Raw genomic sequence first — 22,782 nt, forward strand, 5'->3', positions numbered from 1 at the left:
CAGCTTCTGGCTTGCAATAAACACGGTTTCATTCAGCACCAGTGCCAAACAGGGCCATTACCCTCTGTACATTAGCTAGTGACCAGTGAATTGCAAGTTCTACATGGTGCCTCAGGTTCCTACGTGGGCTCTTCAGGAGGGCACCATGATCTGAGCCCTATTCAAAGCGGAAAAGATCATCATCTAAAGGAACATCCTTGGGTACCATGAAATCTTTTCACTGAACCACCAGGATCTTTTGCTGTGGGTGCTTCCCAAACTTGATAAACTGCTGCTCCCATCTCAGTTACCTCCATATCTCTAGGAGCAGAGCATTAGGCTATCTATCCATTTTATATCTGTCAACTCCCACTGGCAGCAAAACAGCCCACATTTGCATTCTCATCACCCAGAAGGGGCCTTTACCAACTCTGGCCCCCTTCAAGGTCTTCACACCTATAATTCCATTTGCCTGTCATTGTCACTCTATTTCTCCCAATCTAGGCACATTGAGGTCACCTCATAGATGGGGAACCCCACATAGGTTGCAAGAATAGCAGTCAAGGATCCAAAAATGGTGGACAAGGTATTGTTCAAAATGGCGTCTCAAGCCACCAGTAAGATGCTCATCATCTGGGCTTCGGGTATTTGAGTTAAATATCGACTGTTTCATGCCCAGGTCTCTCACCACTTTGGTCAACTCGGCATAGGTATGCCATCTACTCACAGTATCCAGGAGCTCTGCTACGTTTGACCACATGCAAATGGTAGTGTTAATCCATTCCATAAGGATGTGCCTTTGGTTTGGTGCCCCTTGCATGAGTCACCTAGGGTTCTGCAACCTTTGTCTCAATGAGGGGTGAGTGGTTATAGATGCCATCCATTCTATTTCATACCCAACATGTATGATACTGTCCACCCTTGTGTCCCAAAGTGGCAAGATCATGCTGCCAAGGGTAGCCCTTGCTTTTGCTGAAGTTGAGTACCTGTCAACCAACTCCACCTGAATATATGGTCAATATGTTGTGAACTCAGTTACATTGGGGGGCCCCTTGAGGATGTCCCCCCTGGGCCCTAGGCTGCTCATGCTTCACTTTCTGCTGCACTGGAGCCCACATGAGAGATCATGGCCACATGGTACCACATATAATATGGTGGCCACTGACTTCCTCCTTCCAGTGGAGCCTCAGGCTCTTCTACCTGCTGGGTATCCTGCCAACTATGCCAATTGTCTTGTTGATCCTGTTTGTAATACTAGTTGTCTTGCTGGCCCACACTGTTTGCTGGATTTAGAGTAGGCAGGGCTTGAGCTAAGAGATTGGAAGAAGATGTGAGGAGCTATGGGAACTGCAGGCACTTTTATTCTCCCCTGGCTGGCATGGTGGCCATAATACAGCCTCTCTCCTGGCTGTTGCAGCAGCCATAACATAACCATAACATAGCCATAACATAGTCATGACATAACCTTAGATAATGTGACCATGATGCTGCCCCAATGTAGCCTCAATGCAGAAGTAGCCAGAGCTTTACAGGTGAAGCTTATATATGCTTACAGATCAAAAGTAGCCTGTGGCCAAGCAGGTACCTCGTGACATGCATGTGCAGTGCTATAAGTGATTTCAGCTGTTACATAACCATGCATAGTAATTGTTTATAGAACATGGAGTGAGATGGCATGAGAGCGTAGGGAAAGAGAGCCTGACTAGCACCATCTTGTCAATTTCCCCACACCCTCCTTTCCTCACCTCTGGCTGCTTGGCACTATTGTCCAGGGTGATGAGTCCAGCCACCCGAAGCAGGTCACACAGTGCTCCTAACAGATAAGACATCTAAAGTAGTCAAAGGTATATAATTGAACAGTAGAACTGTGGTAAGAAGAAATGGAGGGAGAGAGATATGGGGAGATTTTGTTCAATGAATATAAAGTTACAGTTACACAAGAAGAGTAATTTCCAGAGAACTGCTGAACAATTCAGTACCTTTAGTTAGTATTATAATTATACAATAAGTGATGCTATACTTTAAAATTTAAGAGGGTAAATCATGTTAACTATAACACAAAAAAAGGGACACAAAGAAATTTTTGGAGGTGATAGATATGTTTATTACCTGGATTTTGGTGATAATAACAAAAATATATACATATTCAAACTCATCAAATTGTATACATTAATTATATGCAGCATCTGTGTACACATTATACCTCAATAAAATGGAAAAATTAAAATTAAAAAAGAAGAATGAGAAGCCATTGAATTTGGTGTTCAAGGGTTCATAGAAAAAGCATTTACATAGTGAGAGCATGCAAGTAGATTCAGTAGGTTGAGTAATGAAAGATATATAAGAGCTGTTAATGTTGAGAGAATCATGTATTTTAATATCAAGTGTTTGGAAAGTTTTGTGAATTTTCAGTAAATTCTGTCTCTCTCTCAACATTTTATATTGATGAAGATATTAACACAGAATTTAATGTATAGCTAAACTGTGATGCAAGGAAAATAAAGGAGATAAATAAATAAACCCCTTAATTCTAATTCAGTTGGTTCATGAAGCCATTTTTATCTTCTTTTAGTCTTTACAAATTGCATGTACCTGAGAATACTTGAATGTTTTCAGTGATTCTAAATAGATCCTTAAAGAATAATGTCTGGCGGCTACTTGAGGGACAGAGGAGCTGTTGAGATACGTGTGTTTCTCTGTGTGGGTAGGAATGCTATGTGGAAATATTCTGATAAAAGGAAACTACAAAAGCCCCTAAGGGGGGTTTCATTCCCCAACTCCAACTCACCCATCTAAAAGGGGATTTTAAAAAATAATTAGTTAATTGGAAAGAAAAGTGAATTAATTTTAAGATTGCTAATAGACCACTGCTACTACATGGGCATCCTTTGTCATTTAATAGCATGTTCGCAAGTAGTTGGCAAAGTAAGCAAGACTGAAAATAGGAGAAGGCAATGGCACCCCACTCCAGTACTCTTGTCTGGAAACTCCCATGGACGGAGAAGCCTGGTGGGCTGCAGTCCATGGGGTCACTAGAAGTCAGACACGACTGAGTGACTTCACTTTCACTTTTCACTTTCATGCATTGGAGAAGGAAATGGCAACCATTCCAGTGTTCTTGCCTGGAGAATCCCAGGGACAGGGGACCCTGGTGGGCTGCAGTCCATGGGGTCGCACATGACTCACGACTGACATAATGTAATGAGAAGATGGAGAGATAATTTAATGCATAAATCAAAAAACACTTGATGGGAAGTGAAATTGCCTAGAATTCCGCTTGGTGGCTTATTTTTCATTGCTTCATGATAATTTTTTCATTCTCATCAGAAATTGCAAAATAAAAGCATGAAAGAATTTTCAAATACTGAGAAGGGTCTTTTTCTGTAAGAGTTCCTACTGGTTATTTCTTGTTATTGTCTTCATTTTGCTGATGGAGAATACTAATGTGTTTGATTTAACTGTGTGCTTCTTTTGTGACAAGTAAATTGTATTATCCAGCCTAGACTAATATAATAACATTAAAATATGCTAACCATATTTGTTTCCAATTATGAAAATCTAGTCAAATACATGCTTGCTTTGAGTCTTCATTAATTATGTCTTAGAGATATAGAGACAGGATAAGCACAGTAACTTGACATACTATAATATTTCAAAAAAACTAAAAACTTGAAACTCAGAGTCCTTTATAACCAGCTGTTGATTCAATAGACTTAGAGCCTTCTAAATGTTTTAGAAGAAAAAAAATGTCTTTAAATCAGGGCTCACATTTTTTTATTTCATAAAACAATCAAAATCACTTTAAAATATTTTAGGAAAAAAACTACAAGCAGAAATAAGGGATTTTTAGAACACAGTAAAAAGCAAGGTTAGCCAAAGTCATGAAACAGTGCTGGTGATCTTTTAGGAGTTTCAAGTCCATCTTTTGCTTCTAGGAAATTAGATACTTTCCTGATACAGAGCTTCTGACTTACCTCTAATTTCCACCTTCTACTTCTCACCTTTGTCTCTTCCATTTCCTTCATCTTTCCATGTATGGAGATAAAGTGAAAGGAGATGTGGTTGGGATTGATAAAGAAAAAATTAACAGGATTCACCTACCCCTATGTTTGTGCTCAATTGTTCAATCATGTCAGACACCTTGGGACATCATGGACTGTAGCTAACCAGGATCCTCTGTCCATGGAATTTTCCAGGCAAGAATACAGGAGCAGGTTGCCATTTCCTACTCCAGGGGATCTTCTCAACACAGGGATTGAATCTGCATCTCTTGCATCATCTCCTGCATTGGTGGGCGGATTTTTTTTACCATTGTGCCACCTTGGAAGGCCCTCACCCCTCCCCACCCACCCAACTACAAACTTCAGCAAAAGTAATAGATGACTCAGTTTCTTAATTTCAAGTTTTATGTCTACCAAATATATTTTATGGTTGAGGAAGTCTAAAAAGTTTATACTATCCTGAGAGGCAAGCTATCTAAAGGATAGGAACATTTAACATCTATAACGTTAACTTTTATAAATGGTCTCTTTCAGCTGTATGTATTTTGTATGTGGGTGTGCACATGAAAGATAATTCTACATACAATTACTTAGTGTGAGCATATGGCTACCACATAGAGTGCCCTCTAGAGTTTTCACTTATTAGTAATTCTACTTATTTTCCAATTAAGAGAGCTGCTTTTTTTGAATAATAACCAGACACGTTGACAGTGTTTAGCTTTCAAACTTTTACTAATATGTAAGCTGCTGCTACTGCTAAGTCACTTCAGTCGTGTCCAACTCTGTGCGATCCCATAGACGGCAGCCCACCAGGCTCTGCTGACCCTGGGATTCTCCTGGCAAGAGTACTGGAGTGGGTTGCCATTTCCTTCTCCAATGCAGGAAAGTGGAAAGTGAAAGTGAAGTCACTCAGTCGTGTCCGACTCTTAGCGACCCCATGGACCGCAGCCTACCAGGGTCCTCCATCCATGGGATTTTCCAGGCAAGAGTACTGGAGTGGGTTGCCATTGCCTTCTCTGAATATGTAAACTATCAGTAAGCAAAAGAAAATGTGCCTTATTCAGCTATGTAATTCCATACCTTTTTATTTTATAAATCCTAAAAACAGTTTTATATGTATCTTACAAAAGAATCAAATAATGAGTGAATATTTTGCTAGTAAAGCAGAACCATGTACCAAGTTATGAGCAAGTGAGTACAGAAATGTAAGGCAAATCTCTAAGGAATGATACCAGTAATAATCAGTTGATGAGCAATATAATTCCTATTCTGAGGGCACAAATACTAATACAAACTCTGCAGCTAAATCTGATGACAATTTTCCCTTCCTTTATTTAATTTAGTTGCTGATTACACAGGACTTGAAGTGCAGTGATTTGAAATGTCAAAATAATGAATAAGGTTTCCTTTATCTAGGAACCACTCTTTTTGTGTGTGAAATTTGAACAAAATCTGTACTTTAGTTAATAATAATACTGTATCATATATTAATTTCCTGTTTGTTTTTTTTTTACAATATAGTATTTCTTTATATCTCAGACTTGGATTAGAAGGTTTTTTAAAAAATTACTAAGATGATAAATTTTCTAGACTTTTAGCAACAATATTAGATGCCATATATTTTGCATGGAATTAATTATATCAAAGTTTTGAGTGAATATAAATTGGAAATCTAGCATCCTATTCATACTAAGTCAAACAAGTGGAATCAAAATATCGTAAATTATTTAGCTATGAAAAAATACAAAATTTTTCTAATGTATGTTATATTATACATATTATTTAAATACAGATGTATACCAAAGATTTTGGTATAAAGTTTTGAGAAAGAACACAACAAAAAGAGAGATAGAGAAGTTGGAAACATAAACTAAATGAAATGAGAGCACTGAATATGCAATAGAAAAAGTGAAACAAACTAGATAAAAGATCATCATATAGTCCAGTTGTTTTTAAACATGGCTGATCATTAGAAATACATCTGGAGCTTGGAAAAATACCTGGGCATTTGTATTTCTCAAAAAATTCCAAGATATTTCTGATATGCATCTGTATTTTAAAAAGTGATTCAGGTCTTTCTATTAAATGGTAGTTTTAGTGACTGAGAATTCCATTATTTTCTGTTGACCAATCATGATACAAGATATTAAGCAAATAATATTTGCATAATCACAATAGGAAAGGATGTTCATCAGTTTTCACAATCAATAGCCAGACAAAAAATAAATAATTATATAATTATAATTGCAAACCATAAAGGAAACATGATTAACCTAACAATACAAAATAATTACATACAATTTGGGGGGTTAAGTAAAGTGATGTGGTAAGTGGAAGTCCATACATGCACACGTTTTCATCAGCCCAGCCAATCTGTCTTGTGATTGGTGCATTTAATCTGTTTACATTTAAGGTAATTATTGATATGAAGGAAATGGCAACCCACTCCAATGTTCTTGCCTGGAGAATCCCAGGGACGGGGGAGCCTGGTGGGCTGCTGTTGATGGGGTCACACAGAGTCGGACACGACTGAAGCGACTTAGCAGCAGCATGATCATATTACCATTTTCTTAATTGTTTGGGTTTATTTTGTGTAGGTCTTTTCTGTCTCTTGTGTTTCCTGCCTAGAGAATTTCCTTTAGCATTTGTTAAAACTTGCTTTGTGGTGCTGAATTTCCTTAACTTGTGCTTATCTAGAAAGCTTTTCATTTATCCGTCAAATCTGAATGAGAGTCTTGCTGGGTAAAGTATTATTGGTTGTAGGTTGGTCCTTTTCATCACTTTATATTGCACCATTCCCTTCTGGCTTGTAGAGTTTCTATTGAGAAATCAGCTGATAACCTTACGGAAGTACCTGTTAAGAACTCTGTTATCTGTCATTTTTCCCTTGGTGCTTTTAATATTTTATGTTTAATTTTTGTCATTTTGATTACTATGTGCCTTGGTGTGTTCCTTCTTGGGTTTATTCTGACTGGGATAAACTCTGTGCTTCCTGGATTTGGTTAACTATTTCGTCTCCCATGTCAAGGAAGTTTTCAACTATTTTATTATCTCTTCAAATATTTTGGGGCCTTTCTCTCTCTCTTCTCCTGCTGGGACACTGTGTAATGCAAATGTTGGTGTGTTAAAAGTTGTTCCACAGGTCTCTTAGGCTGTCTTCATTTGGTTTTTCATTCTTTTTTCTATATTTTGTTCTGCAGCAGTGATTTCCACCTTTTTGTCCTCCATGTCATTTATCCATTCTTCTTTCTGAGTGATTCTGCTATTGATTCCTTCTAGTGTATTGTTCATCTCTGTTTTTTCTTTAGTTCTCCTAGGTCTTTGATAAACATTTCTTGCATCTTCTCCATTCTGTTTCCAAGAATCTTGATCATCTTCACTATCTTTATTTTGAATTATTTTTCTAGAAAGTTGCCCATCTCCACTTCACTTAGTTGCTTTTCTGGGATTTTTACCTTGGCCCTTCAACAGGGACATAACTCTATACTTTCTCATTCTCATTAACTTTCTGTAACGTGACTTTCATTCTAGCCACTCTGGTTCTTCTTGCTTCTTCTGTCTGCCTTCTGGTGGATAAGACTAAGGTTGGTGTAAGCTTCCTCATGGGAGGGACTGGAAAACTGGGTCTTGCTCTGGTGGAATAAGACTCTGGTGGAACAAAATTTTAATATAATTACCTGCTGATGAGTGGGGTTGTTCTACCTCCCTGTTGGTTGATTGGCCTGAAAAGACCCAGCTCTGCGGTCTACGGGCTCTATGGTAGGCTTAATGGCAACCTCCAAGAGAACTTACAAGAGGCACCTTCCAGGACTATTGCTGCCAATACCCCTGTCCCTGTAACTAGCCACTGCCTACCCACACTCAAGAGGAGATCCTCCAACACTAGCAGGTAAGTCTGGTTCAGTCTCCTGTGGAGTCACTGCTTCTTTCCCCTGGTTTTTGTGAGCACAAGACTTTGTTTATGCCCTCCAAGTGTGGAGTCTTTGTTTCCCTCAGTCCTGTGGAAGGTCTGCAGTCAAACACTGATGACCTTCAAAGTCATATTACCCGGGGATTTCTAGTCCCTTTGCTGGATCTCCAGGCTGGGAAGCCTGACGTGAGGCTTAGAATCTTTACAACATTGGGAGACATTCTTTGGTATTATTGTTTTCCAGTTTGTGAGTCACCAACCCAGTGGGTATGGGATTTGGTTTTACTGTGACTGTGCCCCTCCTACTGTCTTGCTGTGGCTTTTTCTTTGTCTTTGGACTTGAAGTATCTTTTTTTTTTTTGGGGGGGGGTGGGTTCCAGTGTCCTCCTGTAGATGATTGTTTAACAACTAGTTGCAAGTTTGGTGCTCTTACAGTCTTGCAGGAGGGAGATGAGCACATGTCCTTCTACTCTGCCATCTTGAACTGGAAGCCTAGAAACCACTCTTTTCTAGAAAAAAAATGAGTTTATAGTAGAATTTGTATTAAAACTCTGGTAAATTTTCCATGAATATCTTTGGTTCTCAATGCACTCATATGTGAGTTCCTGAATGAGCAGTGATTACCTCCTAGTCATCTTCCATGTTCATACAGGGACTCATATATCTTTCCATGGGAAGAAATGGACTCAAAAAATCTTAGGAGTGATAACTATTTTGCTCTGCTTTCTATGGTGAATTAAATTGTTCATTACCAAGGAGATGAGAACTTCCACTAATTTATCCAAATAATGTTCATGATATGGTGTTCAGAAATAAAAGAGAGAAACATTACTCATCTGTTTTTCTAAGGGGTAGAAGTGGAAGAAATCTAAGACAAAGGATTATCTTGTAGGTACACTATGCTGTGAATTAGCCACTTCTTCTAGCTCAGCATGAAGCTTTTTAGTACAAGTGATTTTTTGGAATTGATTTTTTTTTAATTTTTTTCTTTTCTCATTTTTAAACTATTGAGTTTTTTTTTTTTCATTGTTGTCTTATTGTTATTTAATGTGACAGTCAGGCATTGACTACTCATTCAGATTTACAGTTTGCTAACTTCCTTTTCCAATTTTGTTGAGATATAATTGACATATTGCATACATCATCAAATGATTACCACGAAAGTTTTTGTAAAAGCTCCTCACCTCGAATAGAAAAAAGTGTTAAAGAAATAGAAAACAAATTTTCCTTGCAATGAGAGCTCTTAGGATTTACTCTCCTAACAATTTTAATCTATAACACACAGCCATGTTACATCACTTTGTTGACGAAGGTTCCTATAGTCAAAGTTATGGTTTTTCCAGTATTCATGTATAGATGTGAGAGTTGGACCATGAAGAAGGCTGGGTACTGAAGAATTGATCCTTTTGAATTGTGGTGCTGGAGAAGACTCTTGAGAGTCCTTTGGACTGCACAGAGATAAAACCAGTCAGTCCTAAAGGAAATCAACCCTGAATATCTATTGGAAGGACTGATGCTGAAGTTCCAAAATTTTGGCCACCTGATGCAAAGAGCTGACTCACTAGAAAAGACCCTGATGCTGGGAAAGTTTGAAGGCAGGAAGAGAAGGGAATGATAGAGGATGAGATGGTTGGATGGCATCACTGACTCAATGGACATGAGTCTGAGCATGCTTTGTGAGATGGTGAAGGACAGGAAGACCTGGCATGCTGCAGTCCAAAGAAGTTGGACATGACTGAGCAACTGAACAACAGCAACAAGATTACATGGTAGTTTTATTTTTTAATTTTTGAGGAGTCTTCATGCTGTCATCCATAGTTTCTGCCAGCACCAAATGTACATTCCCACCAACAGTGCAGGAGGGTGCCCTTTTCTCCACATACTGGCCAACAGTTGTTATTTCTTATCTTTTTCATAACAGACCTTCTGACAGATGTACAGTGATATCTCACTGTTGTTGTGATTTGCATTTCTCTGATGATTAGTGATATTGACCGTCTTTTCCTGTTGGTCATCCATATGTTTTCTTTGGAAAAATGTTTACCCACTGAAAAATGTCAGTTTTTCATTAGGTTGTTTGTATTTTTTATATCGAGTTCTATGAGATCTTTGTATATTTTGGATCTTAATCCCTTATCAGATACATCCATTACAAATAATTTGTCCCATTTCAGTAGGTGACCTTTTCATTTTATTGAGTTTCCTTCACTGTGTGAAAACTTTTGTTTTGATGTAGTCTCATTTGTTTATTTTTACTTTTGTTTTCCTTGATTGAGGATATATATCCAAAAAATATTGCTGAAACCAATGTCAAAGAGCAAATTACCTATGTTTTCTAGTAGAAGTTTTATGATTTCAGATATTACAGGTACATCTTTAATTTGTTTTGAGTTTTTGTATATGCTGTGAGAAAATAGTCTATTTTGATTCTTTTTGAAGTAGCTGTCCAGTTTTTTCAATAGTATTTATTGGAGAAGCTATATTTTCTCCACTGTATATTCTTGCCTCTCTTGTCATAAATTAATTGCTCATATAAGTGTGGGTTCATTTCTGGTTCTGTATTTGGTTCTATTGATCTATGTATCTGTGTCTGTGATAGACACTTACTGTTGAATACTGTAGCTTTGTAGATAGTATGAAATCGGGGAGCATGATATCTCTTTTTTTGTTCTATTAAAATTGTTTCACCTATTCAGGGTTGTTTGTGTTTCCACACTAATTTTAGATATATTTCTAGTTCTTTAAAAAATGCCATTGGTATTTTGTTAGGGAACATGTTGAATCTCTAGATTACCTTGCAGAGTATAGTTCTTTTAACAATACGAATTCTTCCAACCCATGAACACAATTTCTTTCCATCTGTTTTGTCATCTTCAATTTCTTTCTTCAGTATCTTATAATTTTAGAGCATAGATCTTTTACCTCCTTAGTTAGATATATCCCTGGTAATTTATGCTTCTTGATGTGATTGTGAATGGGATTGTTTTCATAAGTTCTCTTTCTGCTAATCCACTATTAGTGTATAGAAACACAACAGATCTCTGCATATTAATTTTCTGTCCTGCAACTTTACCAAATTCATTGATGAGTTCTAGTACTTTTTGATGGTGTCTTTAGGTGGCTCAGATGGTAAAGGATCTGTGCAATGCAGGAGACCTGGATTCAACCCCTGGGTTGGGAAGCTCCCCTGGAAAAGGAAAGGACAGCCCACTCCAGTACTTTTGCCTGGAAAATCCCATGGACGGAAGAGCCTGGTAGGCTACAGTCCATGGGGTTGCAAAGAGTCAGACATGACTAAGTGACTTCACTTTCACTTTAGTATTTTCTATGTACAGTGTCATAACATCTTTAAATGGTAGCAGTTTTCTTTGTTCCTTTCATATTTGGATATCTTTTATTTCTTTTTGTTATCTGATTGCTTTGGTTAGGACTTCCAATACTATGTTGAATAAAAGTGGCAAAAGTGCCATTCACTGGTAAACAGAGTTGGGTCCCACAGTCTCTGGCTTCAGGGCCCTGGAAGTCCTAGGTTAGTGCAAGTGCACTGCTGACCTGGGCCAGGTCCTGGGCGTTCTGGTAGATGTCGCCAGGTCCTGGAGCAACTAGGAGTTTAGGAGCTCCTAAAGCAATCAGTCTGCTGGTTGGTGAGACTGTGTCCCCACTTGGCTAGCTATTTGGCCTGGGGCATCTCAGAACTGGGGGCTGGGGTGAGTCCTGGCAAGAATAAGCTAGAGGGAGGATTCCAAAATAGTGCTTACCAGCACCAGTATACTTATGGTGGAATGAACTCCCCTAAATGGCTACTGCTAACTTCTATGTTTCCAAGGTAAATTTCATTTGCCTCCTGCCTCCAGGAGGATTTTCAAGATCAGAACCCAAGCTCCTTTCAAATTACTGCTTCTGCCCTGGATCTTGGAGGGTGAGATTTTGTGTGCCCTTTATGAATGGAGCCTTTTCCCCACAGCCCTCTGACTCTCTTGAATGTAAGCCCTGCTGCTCTTCAATGTCAAACATTCTGAGGGCTCATCTTCCCAGTGCAAGACTCCTAGACTGGAGCGCATGATGTGGGGCTCAGATCCCTCTCTCCTTGGGAGAGAATCTCTGCAATTATAGTTGTCCTCCTGTTTGTGGGTCATCTTCCCCAAGGGTATAGGTCTTCACTATACTGTGTCTTCACCCACCTGACCCCTTTTCTTGTGATCCCTTCATTATATGTCCAGCAGTTGATCTTTTCTGCTTGTCTTTATATTGTTCTCAAGGGTAGTTGCTCTGTAAATAGTTGCAATTTTGGTGTGTCCATGAGAGGAGGTTAGCTCATCTTGCCCAGCCCCTTACAGTATGGGGGTACTAAATTTTGATCATAAAAGGAATACACGTTCATTATAGAAAATTTTGGAACATACAATGAAAAAATTAGAAAAAAAAATCATACCCCTCAGTCATATCCATTCTTGGCATGGGGGTGAGAAACTACTTATGCCAGTGCTTTCTCTTTGCATATATACAGGATCATTTATGTGTGTCTGTGTACACTAGTATACACATTCCTTTTTACAAACTTGAAAATGTGCTATATTTATAGTTTCATATCATGTATTTGAACATTATTTTTATCACTTGTTTCTTATTAAAATGAGCACTACATGTTTATTGTAGAAAGTATTTAAATATAAATAAACAAATGGAAGAAAATAAGAATTATCAAAGCAAGTAAATTAGACAAAATGAAGAGTAATAAAAGTTGTCTGTAATTCCATTCAGAAATAATAATGGCAATGCCTTGGTGTAAATAGTGTCAGTCTTTTTTTTTCCATGAAAATATATGCTTTTCCTCTTAAACAAAATTAAGATCACGGTGTACCTACATAGTAGATTTTGTCACCGTCAGTTTTTCTCTTTCCTATAGGTATGAATATTTTCTTTATTATCAACTATTCTTCTACTTCATTTTTTAGTTCTTTTATAGCATTTACTGTAAGGATAAGCCCCACATGATTTATCCAAGCCTCTATTGTTAACCATATAAACACTTCAGATTTTTCAATTATAAACATCACAGTGATGACATCCTTAAATTTGATCACATCCACACATATTTTCTTAGAATACACTCTTAGAAGTAGAATTGCCATTTGTGTCTTTTTACAATAGAGAAATTATTAAAGTTATTTTGAAAAAAAAAAAGAGTTTGCAATAAAGATTTAAGGAATGAAAAATGAAATCATGGCCTTCTTTGTTTCTGTAGAGGAGTCAAATGAAGTTGTTCCAAATGAGGCAAGAGCTCATAAGGAAGAGAACCACCATGCAGTATCTGCAGATAATGTGGTACGTACACTTTGGGATTCTTTCCTCATCACATGATGGATTGCAAGGATTTATTTCCCATTGGTGACAATATCAGCATTGTCAGAAAAAAAGTCTTGCTTCACAAATCAAAACAAATCTGTTACCAATGCAATAATGTATCTTATAGGGTTTAATAAATGAAATTTAAAGTGATAGCATTTGTACCTTTTTTTAATGTAAGAACTTTGCAAATATGAAAACCTAATGCCTACTATATATGTGACATTTTAAACATAAGTTATTTTGCTTCAACATATTCAGCAAATAGCCAATTTCTTCTCATTTGACAGATGGCAGAATTTTAAAAGTTTAGCATGAGACCATGAAAGAAGTCATTCTTAGTTCTAGAACTTGTATCCATGGATTCCTGATTCTTGTGTTCTCTGTTCAGACCATACCTGTCTCCACTGTATGGAAACTTTTCTTATTTTAAGTTAAATTGGACTCAGTTAGTCATCTTAAAAATTGTAGTAATAGAGGAAAGGTAGTATTAAAAAACTGAGTAGCAAGCAGACACAGCCTACGTGTGGATTAAACTAGGTTTTGTAAAAATGTAAACATTATTGGTATATAGAGATGCTCTTGAAGCAGTTGTTTTAGCAGTATCTGTTTATATTCTGACTCAACCAAGTAATTCAGAAATCAAGATGGTATTAACCCAAAGTCAGACATAAAGGAAAATATCATTGTGCTGTTGTTTTTGTTTTCAAATCAATGTTTTTGCTTCATTGTAATCTTTACAATCAGTCCATATAATGGATTTTTGTGTTACAAAATGGCTGTAACTTCAAGATTTACCCTGGCTTCCACTACGAATATTATTTATCTAGCATTATAATTCTGTCACATCACTTTAATAAAACTTGAGCACATAAAATACAGTTTTGTTCTTTTTGTTATATATAAACAATTTATAACAGTGTTTTCCACATACAGATTGTAGTTTAGGATAGTATTTTACTGATTTCAGTCCTGATTTAAGTTGATGGTTGACCTAAATAAATTGAATGGACATATAGGAAAATAAGATTTTATTTTGAGGCAAAGTTGTGTTTTCATTAGATAGCTAGTAATAATTGTTTTCTACAATTATTAATTGTGCCAATATTCTTAATTCCACTATCTAATAATCTCCTTTTCTCTAGATTTGAGTAATACTGTTACAAATTATATGCAGTTATTTACAAATTGGAAACTTTGTTCCCCTAAAGACATGCTCATTTTCTGTCTGAATTTCTCAGCATTGAATCTCCCTTGTGGCAGACATTTGAAAACAATGAATGAAGTCCAGGCATGGGATGACTCACAGTCACTTAAGCACCTAATTTATTTTTTTTAAAAAAATTGATTTTCAGAGACAAAACTTCAAATTTTCAAAGGTTGATTTCCTCTGCCTATAATTTTGAGTGTCCCCAATTATTCATGGATGTCAAATCACAAAGACATACAAGACCTATTTATATGCACAAATCTATACAGTGGCCCCTCAAGCCTTCTTCCTTGATTACTTATCTCTTTTTGCCCAGAACCTATCCAAATAGAAAAACCTAAACAATAACACCAAAAAAATATCAAATCATTATGTTATGGGGAGAGCCAGCATGAGTAAGCCCCAAGTTTATAGTTATTATAATAGAAAACAAAACATTAGATTCATCTCCAGGCAGTAGTACAAAGCAATTCCTTTGTAGCTTTCCTTACTGACTCAGAAGCCTGCTGGTAACAAACTCTGTTATGGTATCATATTCCCAAAGGCAATATATCAAATATTCCATGTTCATTTGTGATTTTAAATCACCATATCAATTTCTGGCTAGGAAATTTGATTTCAAATTCTGCCTGTGACATGTTGCTATTAATGTGATTGTTCTTAAAAGACTGCCTAGTGACTAAGTCTAGCTTAGCTTTTCTCTTTTAAAATTTTCTTTTGGGCTGTCAGGGTTTAAATGTTTAAATTTCTTTTTTTTTAACTGCATCATTCATATACAAAAAAAAATTTGAAGCAGATTTTGTCTTTGGGTTTTGGTTTTGGTTTTCTTTAAAAAGAATTCTATGATTAGCGATTCTATGGTTGGAGCTTATCAGCCATTATTTCCATTGATGTTAAGCTGTTATGTTAATTCTTTTGATAAATATTTAATTAGTACCTACTGTGTGCAAGATACTATAAAACTATGCTGTACAACAATTCTGAAGCTAAGGGCAGTTTCTTTTTCTTGAGGATGGACTTGATCACTGCCTCCTGTACAATGTCACGAACCACTATGGACAGAGGTTCATGACAATGTACAAGAGGCAGAGATCAAGATAATCCCCAAGAAAAAGAAATGTAAAACTGTCAAAATGGTTGTCTAGGAAGACTTACAAACAGCTGAGAAAAGAAGAGACGCTAAAGGCAAAGGAGGAAAAGAACAATATATCCATGTGAATGCAGAGTTCTGAAGAATAACAAGGAGAGATAAGAAAGCCTTCCTGGTGGTCCTAAGATGGAGGAGGAATAGGACGGGGAGACCACTTTCTCCCCCACAAATTCATCAAAAGAACATTTCAATGCTGAGTAAATTCCACAAAACAACTTCCGGCAGAGGACATCAGGCACCCAAAAAAGCAGCTCATTGTCTTCAAAAACAGGTAGGAAAAAATATAAAAGACAAAAAAAGAGACAAAAGAGGGAGGGAGGGAGCTCCATCCTGGGAAGGGAGTCTCAAAAAGAGATAAGTTTCCAAACACCAGGAAACACTCTCACTGCCTAGTCTGTGGCGAGCCTTGGAAGCACAGAAGGCAACATAACAGGAAGGAAAAATGAATAAATAATTAAAACTCACAGATTATGAGCCCAACGGTAACTCCCCCAGCAGAGAAGCAGCACAGACGCTGCATCTGCCACTGGCAAGTGGGGGCTGGGCAGGGAGGCGCAGGCTGCATTGCTTATTAAGGATCGGGCCCAAATGCCCTGAGTGTAACCAGAACAAACTAACTTGGGCTAGCAAACCAGACTGTGGGACAGCTACCATGTGAAAAGTGCTAACATAAGACACCACCAGGACCACGCACAGAACAAAGGACTGAACAGAATTAGCTGGCTGCAGAACCTTCCCCTCCGGTGACAGGCAGCCAGAGCTGGAAGGGCCAGAAGGGGGCAATAGCAGCACCAGAGAGACATTGACTACCAAACTGCAAACATGCTTCTTTGCTAACTAAGACTTCTTGGGGTTCTGGACAGTCATCATCTGCCTGAGAAGGTGTGCCAGTTGTACACCCAGAAAACTGAGAGTAGGGATGGGAGAGACAATAAGTCACAGCAAAGGCTCTTGCTGAACACCTGAGCTACTTGGAGCTGGGAAGGTCACAAAACGCAGGCCCAACGAGTCTGCGCCTCTGAGGACTACTGAGAGCCTGAGCCTGAGTGGATTAGACCTGGGAGGTGCATGCAGCCCAGGGCTGGCCTCAGATGGTTCCCAGCAGAGCAACCGAGAGCCTGAGCTGTGTGCGCCTGAGTGGGGGCAGGCCCAGCATGGCTGAGACACTGCGAGCACATGCCAGTGTTATTTGTTTGCAGCATCCCCCCCTCCTGGAGCACGACTGAACAAGTGAGCCTAAAAAATCGTGTCTACCACTGCACCCCTTGTGTTAGGGTGAAAATCAGACACTGAAGAGACCAGCAAACAGAAGAAGCTAAAACAGAGGGAACTGCCTCGGAAGTGACAGGTGCAATAGATTAAAACCCTGTCTTTAGTACGGACTACATAGGAAGGGGCCTATAGATCTTGAGAAATATAAGCCAGTCCAAGCAACTATCCGAAAATGAACTGACCCCACACTGCCCACAACAACACCAGAGAAAGTCCTAGATATATCTTTACTATTTTTACCATCATTCTTTTTTTTGGGGGGGGGTTGTTTTTTCTTTTCTTCTTCTTCTTTTTTTTTAACATTTTTTAATTTTTAAGTCCTCTATTTTTCCTTTAATTTTCATTTTTATAACCTAGTATTAGTTTTCAAAAAAAAGACCCTATTTGTAAAGCAAACTTCATATATGTATATATGTACAGTTTTAAAAGTTCTTGTTACTTTGTTTTTTTTCTTGCTTCTTCTCCTTTTCTTTAATATTGTATTTTTGAAAATCCAACCTCTACTCTAGATTTTTAATCTTTGCTTTTGGTATTTGTTATCAATTTTGTACTTTCAAAAACCCAATTTTCAGTACCCATTTTTACTTGAGAGCAAGATTACTGGCTTGACTGCTCTCTACTCCTTTGGACTCTCCTTTTTCTCCACCAGGTTGTCTCTGTCTCCTCCCTCCCCCTTCTCTTCTCTACCCAACTCTGTGAATCTCTGTGTGTTCCAGACGGTGGAGAACACTTAGGGAACAGATTACTGACTGAATCTGTCTCTCCCCTTTTCATTCCCCTCTTTTATCCTCCTGGCCACCTCTGTCTCCTTTACCCTCTCCTCTTCTCTGTATAACTCCGTGAACATCTCTGAGCGATCCAGACTGTGGAGCACACATAAAGAAGTGATTACTGGCTAGCTTGCTCTCTCCTCTTTTGATTCCAACTCATCTCATTTGGGTTACCTCTAACTCCCCCCTCCCTCTTCTCTTCTCCATGTAACCCTGTGAACCTCTCTGGATGTCCCTCAATCTGGAGAAACTTTTCATCTTTAACCTAGATGTTTTATCAACAGTGCAGTCTAGAAGGAGAAGTCTTGAGACTACTGTAAAAATAAAACTGAAAACCAGAAGCAGGAGGCTTAAGTCCAAATCCTGAGAACATCAGAGAACTCCTGACTCCAGGAAACATTAATTGATAGGAGCTCATCAAATGCTTCCATACCTACACTGAAACCAAGCACCACTCAAGGGTCAACAAATTCCAGAGCAAGACACACCATGCAAATTCTCCAGCAACACAGGAACACAGCCCTGAGCTTCAATATACAGGCAGCTCAAAGTTACTCCAAAAGCATTGGCATCTCATAACTCATTACTGGACACTTCATTGCACTCCAGAGAGAAGAAATCCAGCTCCACCTACCAGAACACCGACACAAGCTTCCTTAACCAAGAAACCTTGCCAAGCCACCTGTACAACCCCACCCACAGTGAGGAAACTGCACAATAAAGAGAACTCCACAAACTGCCAGATACAGAAAGGCCACCCCAAATGCAGCAATATAACCAAGATGAAGAGACAGAGGAATACCCAACAGGTAAAGGAACAGGAGAAATGCCCACCAAACCAAACAAAAGAGGAAGAGATAGGGAATCTACCTGATAAAGAATTCGGAATAATGATAGTGAAAATGATCCAAAATCTTGAAATCAAAATGGAATCATAGATAAATAGCCTGGAGACAAAGATTGAGAAGATGCAAGAAAGATTTAGCAAGGACTTAGAAGAAATAAAAAAGAGTCAATATATAATGAATAATGCAATAAATTAGATCAGAAACACTCTGGAGGCAACAAATAGTAGAATAACGGAGGCAGAAGATAGGATTAGTGAAATAGAAGATAGAATGGTAGAAATAAATGAATCATAGAGGAAAAAAGAAAAACGAATTAAACAAAATGAGGACAATCTCAGAGACCTCCAGGACAATATGAAACGCTCCAACATTCGAATTATAGGAGTCCCAGAAGAAGAAGACAAAAAGAAAGACCATGAGAAAATACTTGAGGAGACAATAGTTGAAAAATCCCCTAAAATGGGGAAGGAAATAATCACCCAAGTCCAAGAAACCCAGAGAGTTCCAAACAGGATAAACCCAAGGCAAAACACCCCAAGACACATATTAATCAAATTAACAAAGATCAAACACAAAGAACAAATATTAAAAGCAGCAAAGGAAAAACAACAAATAACACACAAGGGGATTCCCATAAGGATTACAGCTAGTCTTTCAGTAGAAACTCTTCATGCCAGGAGGGAATGGCAAGACATATTTAAAGTGATGAAAGAAAATAACTTACAGCCGAGATTACTATACCCAGCAAGGATCTCATTCAAATATGAGGGAGAAATCAAAAGCTGTACAGATAAGCACAAGCTGAGAGAATTCAGCACCACCAAACCAGCTCTTCAACAAATGCTAAAGTTTATTCTCTAGACAGGAAACACAAAAAGGGCATATAAACCCAAACCCAAAACAATAAAGTAAATGGCAATGGGATACTTATCAATAATTAGCTTAAATGTAAATGGGTTGAATGACCCAACCAAAAGACAAAGACTGGCTGAATGGATACAAAAATAAGACCCCTATATATGTTGTCTACAAGAGTCCCACCTCAAAACACTGGACACAAACTGACTGAAAGTGAAGGGCTGGAAAAAGATATTCCACACAAATAGAGACCAAAAGAAAGCAGGAGTAGCAATACTCATATCAGATGAAATAGACTTTAAAACAAAGGCTGTGAAAAGAGACAAAGGACACTACATAATGATCAAAGGATCAATCCAAGAAGAAAATACAACAATTATGAATATATATGGACCCAACATAGGAGCACCACAATATGTAAGACAAATGCTAACAAGAATGAAAGTGGAAATTAACAACAATACAATAAAAGTGGGAGACTTTAATACCCCATCCACACCTATGGATAGATCAGCTAAACAGAAAATTAACAAAGAAACACAAACTTTAAATGATACAATAGACCAGTTAGACCTAATTGATATCTATAGGACATTTCACCCCAAAACAATGAATTTCAACTTTTTCTCAAGTGTTCACGGAACCTTCTCCAGTTTAGATCACATCCTGGGTCACAAATCTAGCCTTGATAAATTAAAAAAAAAAATTGAAATCATTCCAAGCATCTTTTTTGACTATAATGCAGTAAGATTAGAACTCAATTATAGGAGAAAAACTATTAAAAATTCCAACATATGGAGGCTGAACAACACGCTGCTAAATAACCAACAAATCACAGATGAAATCAAAAAAGAAATCAGAATATGCATATAAACGAATGAAAATGAAAACACAACAACCCCAAACCTGTGGGACACTATAAAAGCAGTGCTAAAGGGAAAGTTCATAGCAATACAGGCATACCTCAAGAAACAAGAAAAAAGTCAAATAAATAACCTAACTCTACACCTAAAGCAACTAGAAAAGGAAGAAATGGAAAAGTTCAGGTTTAGTAGAAGAAAGGAAATCTTAAAAATCAAGGCAGAAATAAATGCAAAAGAAACAAGAGACCATAGCAAAAATCAACAAAGCCAAAAGCTGTTTCTTTGAAAGGATAAATAAAATTGACAAACCATTAGCCAGACTCATCAAGAAACAAAGGGAGAAAATAAAATCAATAAAATTAGAAATGAAAATGGAGAGATCACAACAGACAACACAGAAATACAAAGGATCATAAGAGACAACTATCAGCAATTATATGCCAACAAAATAGACAACGAGGAAGAAATGGACAAATTCTTAGAAAAGTAAAAGTTTCCAAAACTGAACCAGGAAGAAATAGAAAATCTTAACAGACCCATCACAAGCACGGAAATTGAAACTGTAATCAGAAAACTTCCTGCAAACAAAAGCTCAGGTCCAGACTGCTTCACAGCTGAATTCTACCAGAGATTTAGAGAAGAGCTAACACCGATCCTACTCAAACTCTTCCAGAAAATTGCAGAGGAAGGTAAACTTCCAAACTTATTCTATGAGGCCACCATCACCCTAATACCAAAACCTGAAAAAGATGCCACAAAAAAAGAAAACTACAGGCCAATATCACTGATGAACATAGATGCAAAAATCCTTAAGAAAATTCTAGGAAACAGAATCCAACAACACATTAAAAAGATCATACACCATGACCAAGTGAGCTTTATCCCAGATGCAAGGATTCTTCAATATCCACAAATCAATCAATGTAATACAAAACCTTAACAAATTGAAAAATAAAAGCCATATGATTATCTCAATAGATGCAGAGAAAGCCTTTGACAAAATTCAACATCCATTTATGGTAAAAATTCTCCAGAAAGCAGGAATAGAAGGAACATACCTCAACATAATAAAAGCTATATATGACAAACCCACAGCAAACATTATCCTCAATGGTGAAAAATTGATAGCATTTCCCCTAAAGTCAGGAACAAGACAAGGGTGCTCACTTTCACTGCTACTATTCAACATAGTTTTGGAAGTTTTGGCCATAGCAATCAGAGCAGAAAAAGAAAGAAAAGGAATCCAAATTGGAAAAGAAGATGTAAAATTCTCGCAGTTTGCAGATGACCTGATCCTCTACATAGAAAACCCTAAAGACTCCACCAGAAAATTACTAGAGCTAATCAATTAATATAGTAATGTTGCAGGATATAAAATCAACACAGAGAAATCCCTTGCATTCCTACACACTGACAATGAGAAAATAGAAAGATAAATTAAGGAAACAATTTCATTCACCATTACAATGAAAAGAATAAAATACTTAGGAATATACCTACCTAAAGAAACTAAAGACCTATATATAGAAAACTATAAAACACTGGTTAAAGAAATCAAAGTGGACACTAATAGATGGAGAAATATACCATGTTCATGGATTGGAATAATCAATATAGTGAAAATAAGTATACTACCCAAAGCAATCTATAGATTCAGTGCAATCCCTATCAAGCTACCAACGGTATTTTTCACAGAGCTAGAACAAATAAATAATTTCACAATTTGTATGGAAATCCAAAAAACCTTGATTAGTCAAAGCAATCTTGAGAAACAATAATGGAACTGGAGGATTCAACCACTTGTAAAAGAATGACACTAGAACACTTTCTAACACCATACACAAAAATAAGCTCAAAATGGATTAAAGATCTAAATGTAAGAACAGAAGTGATAAAACTCCTAGAGGAGAACATAGGCAAAACACTCTCTGACATAAATCACAGCAGGATCCTCTATGACCCACCTCCCAGAATATTGGAAATAAAAGCAAAAATAAACAAATGGGATCTAATAAAAATTAAAAGCTTCTGCACAATAAAGGAAACTATAAGCAAGGTGAAAAGTCAGCCTTTGGAATGGGAGAAAATAATAGCAAATGAAGCAACTGACAAACAACTAATCTCAAAAATATACAAGCAACACAGGCAGCTCAACTCCAGAAAAATAAACGACCCAATCAAAAAATGGGCCAAAGAACTAAGTAGACATTTCTCCAAAGAAGACATACAGATGGCTAACAAACACATGAAAAGATGCTCAACATCCCTCATTATCAGAGAAATGCAAATCAAGACCACAGTGAGGTACCATTTCACACCAGTCAGAATTGCTGTGATCCAAAAGTCTACAAGCAATAAATGCTGGAGAGGGTGTGGACAAAAGGGAACCCTCTTACACTGTTGGTGGGAATGCACACTAGTCCAGCCACTATGGAGAACACTGTGGAAATTCTTTAAAAAACTGGAAATGAACTGCCTTATGACCCAGCAATCCCCCTGCTGGGCATACACAGCAAGGAAACCAGAATTGAAAGAGACATGTGTACCCCAATATTCATCACAGCATTGTTTATAA

General features: G+C 37.5%; 1 protein-coding gene across 1 annotated transcript in view; it reads left to right on the forward strand.

Moving 5' to 3' along the window:
* Positions 1 to 22,782, forward strand: part of HDX (highly divergent homeobox) — a 227,686-nt gene that overhangs the window by 180,051 nt on the left and 24,853 nt on the right. The window contains exon 6 of the mRNA XM_040265625.1: positions 13,136 to 13,215. Coding sequence (XP_040121559.1) covers positions 13,136 to 13,215 — 80 coding nt within the window. The remainder of the gene's footprint in view (positions 1 to 13,135; positions 13,216 to 22,782) is intronic.

Source organism: Oryx dammah, unplaced genomic scaffold (assembly GCF_014754425.2).
Source record: "Oryx dammah isolate SB20612 unplaced genomic scaffold, SCBI_Odam_1.1 HiC_scaffold_23, whole genome shotgun sequence".
NCBI classification, from domain to species: domain Eukaryota; kingdom Metazoa; phylum Chordata; class Mammalia; order Artiodactyla; family Bovidae; genus Oryx; species Oryx dammah.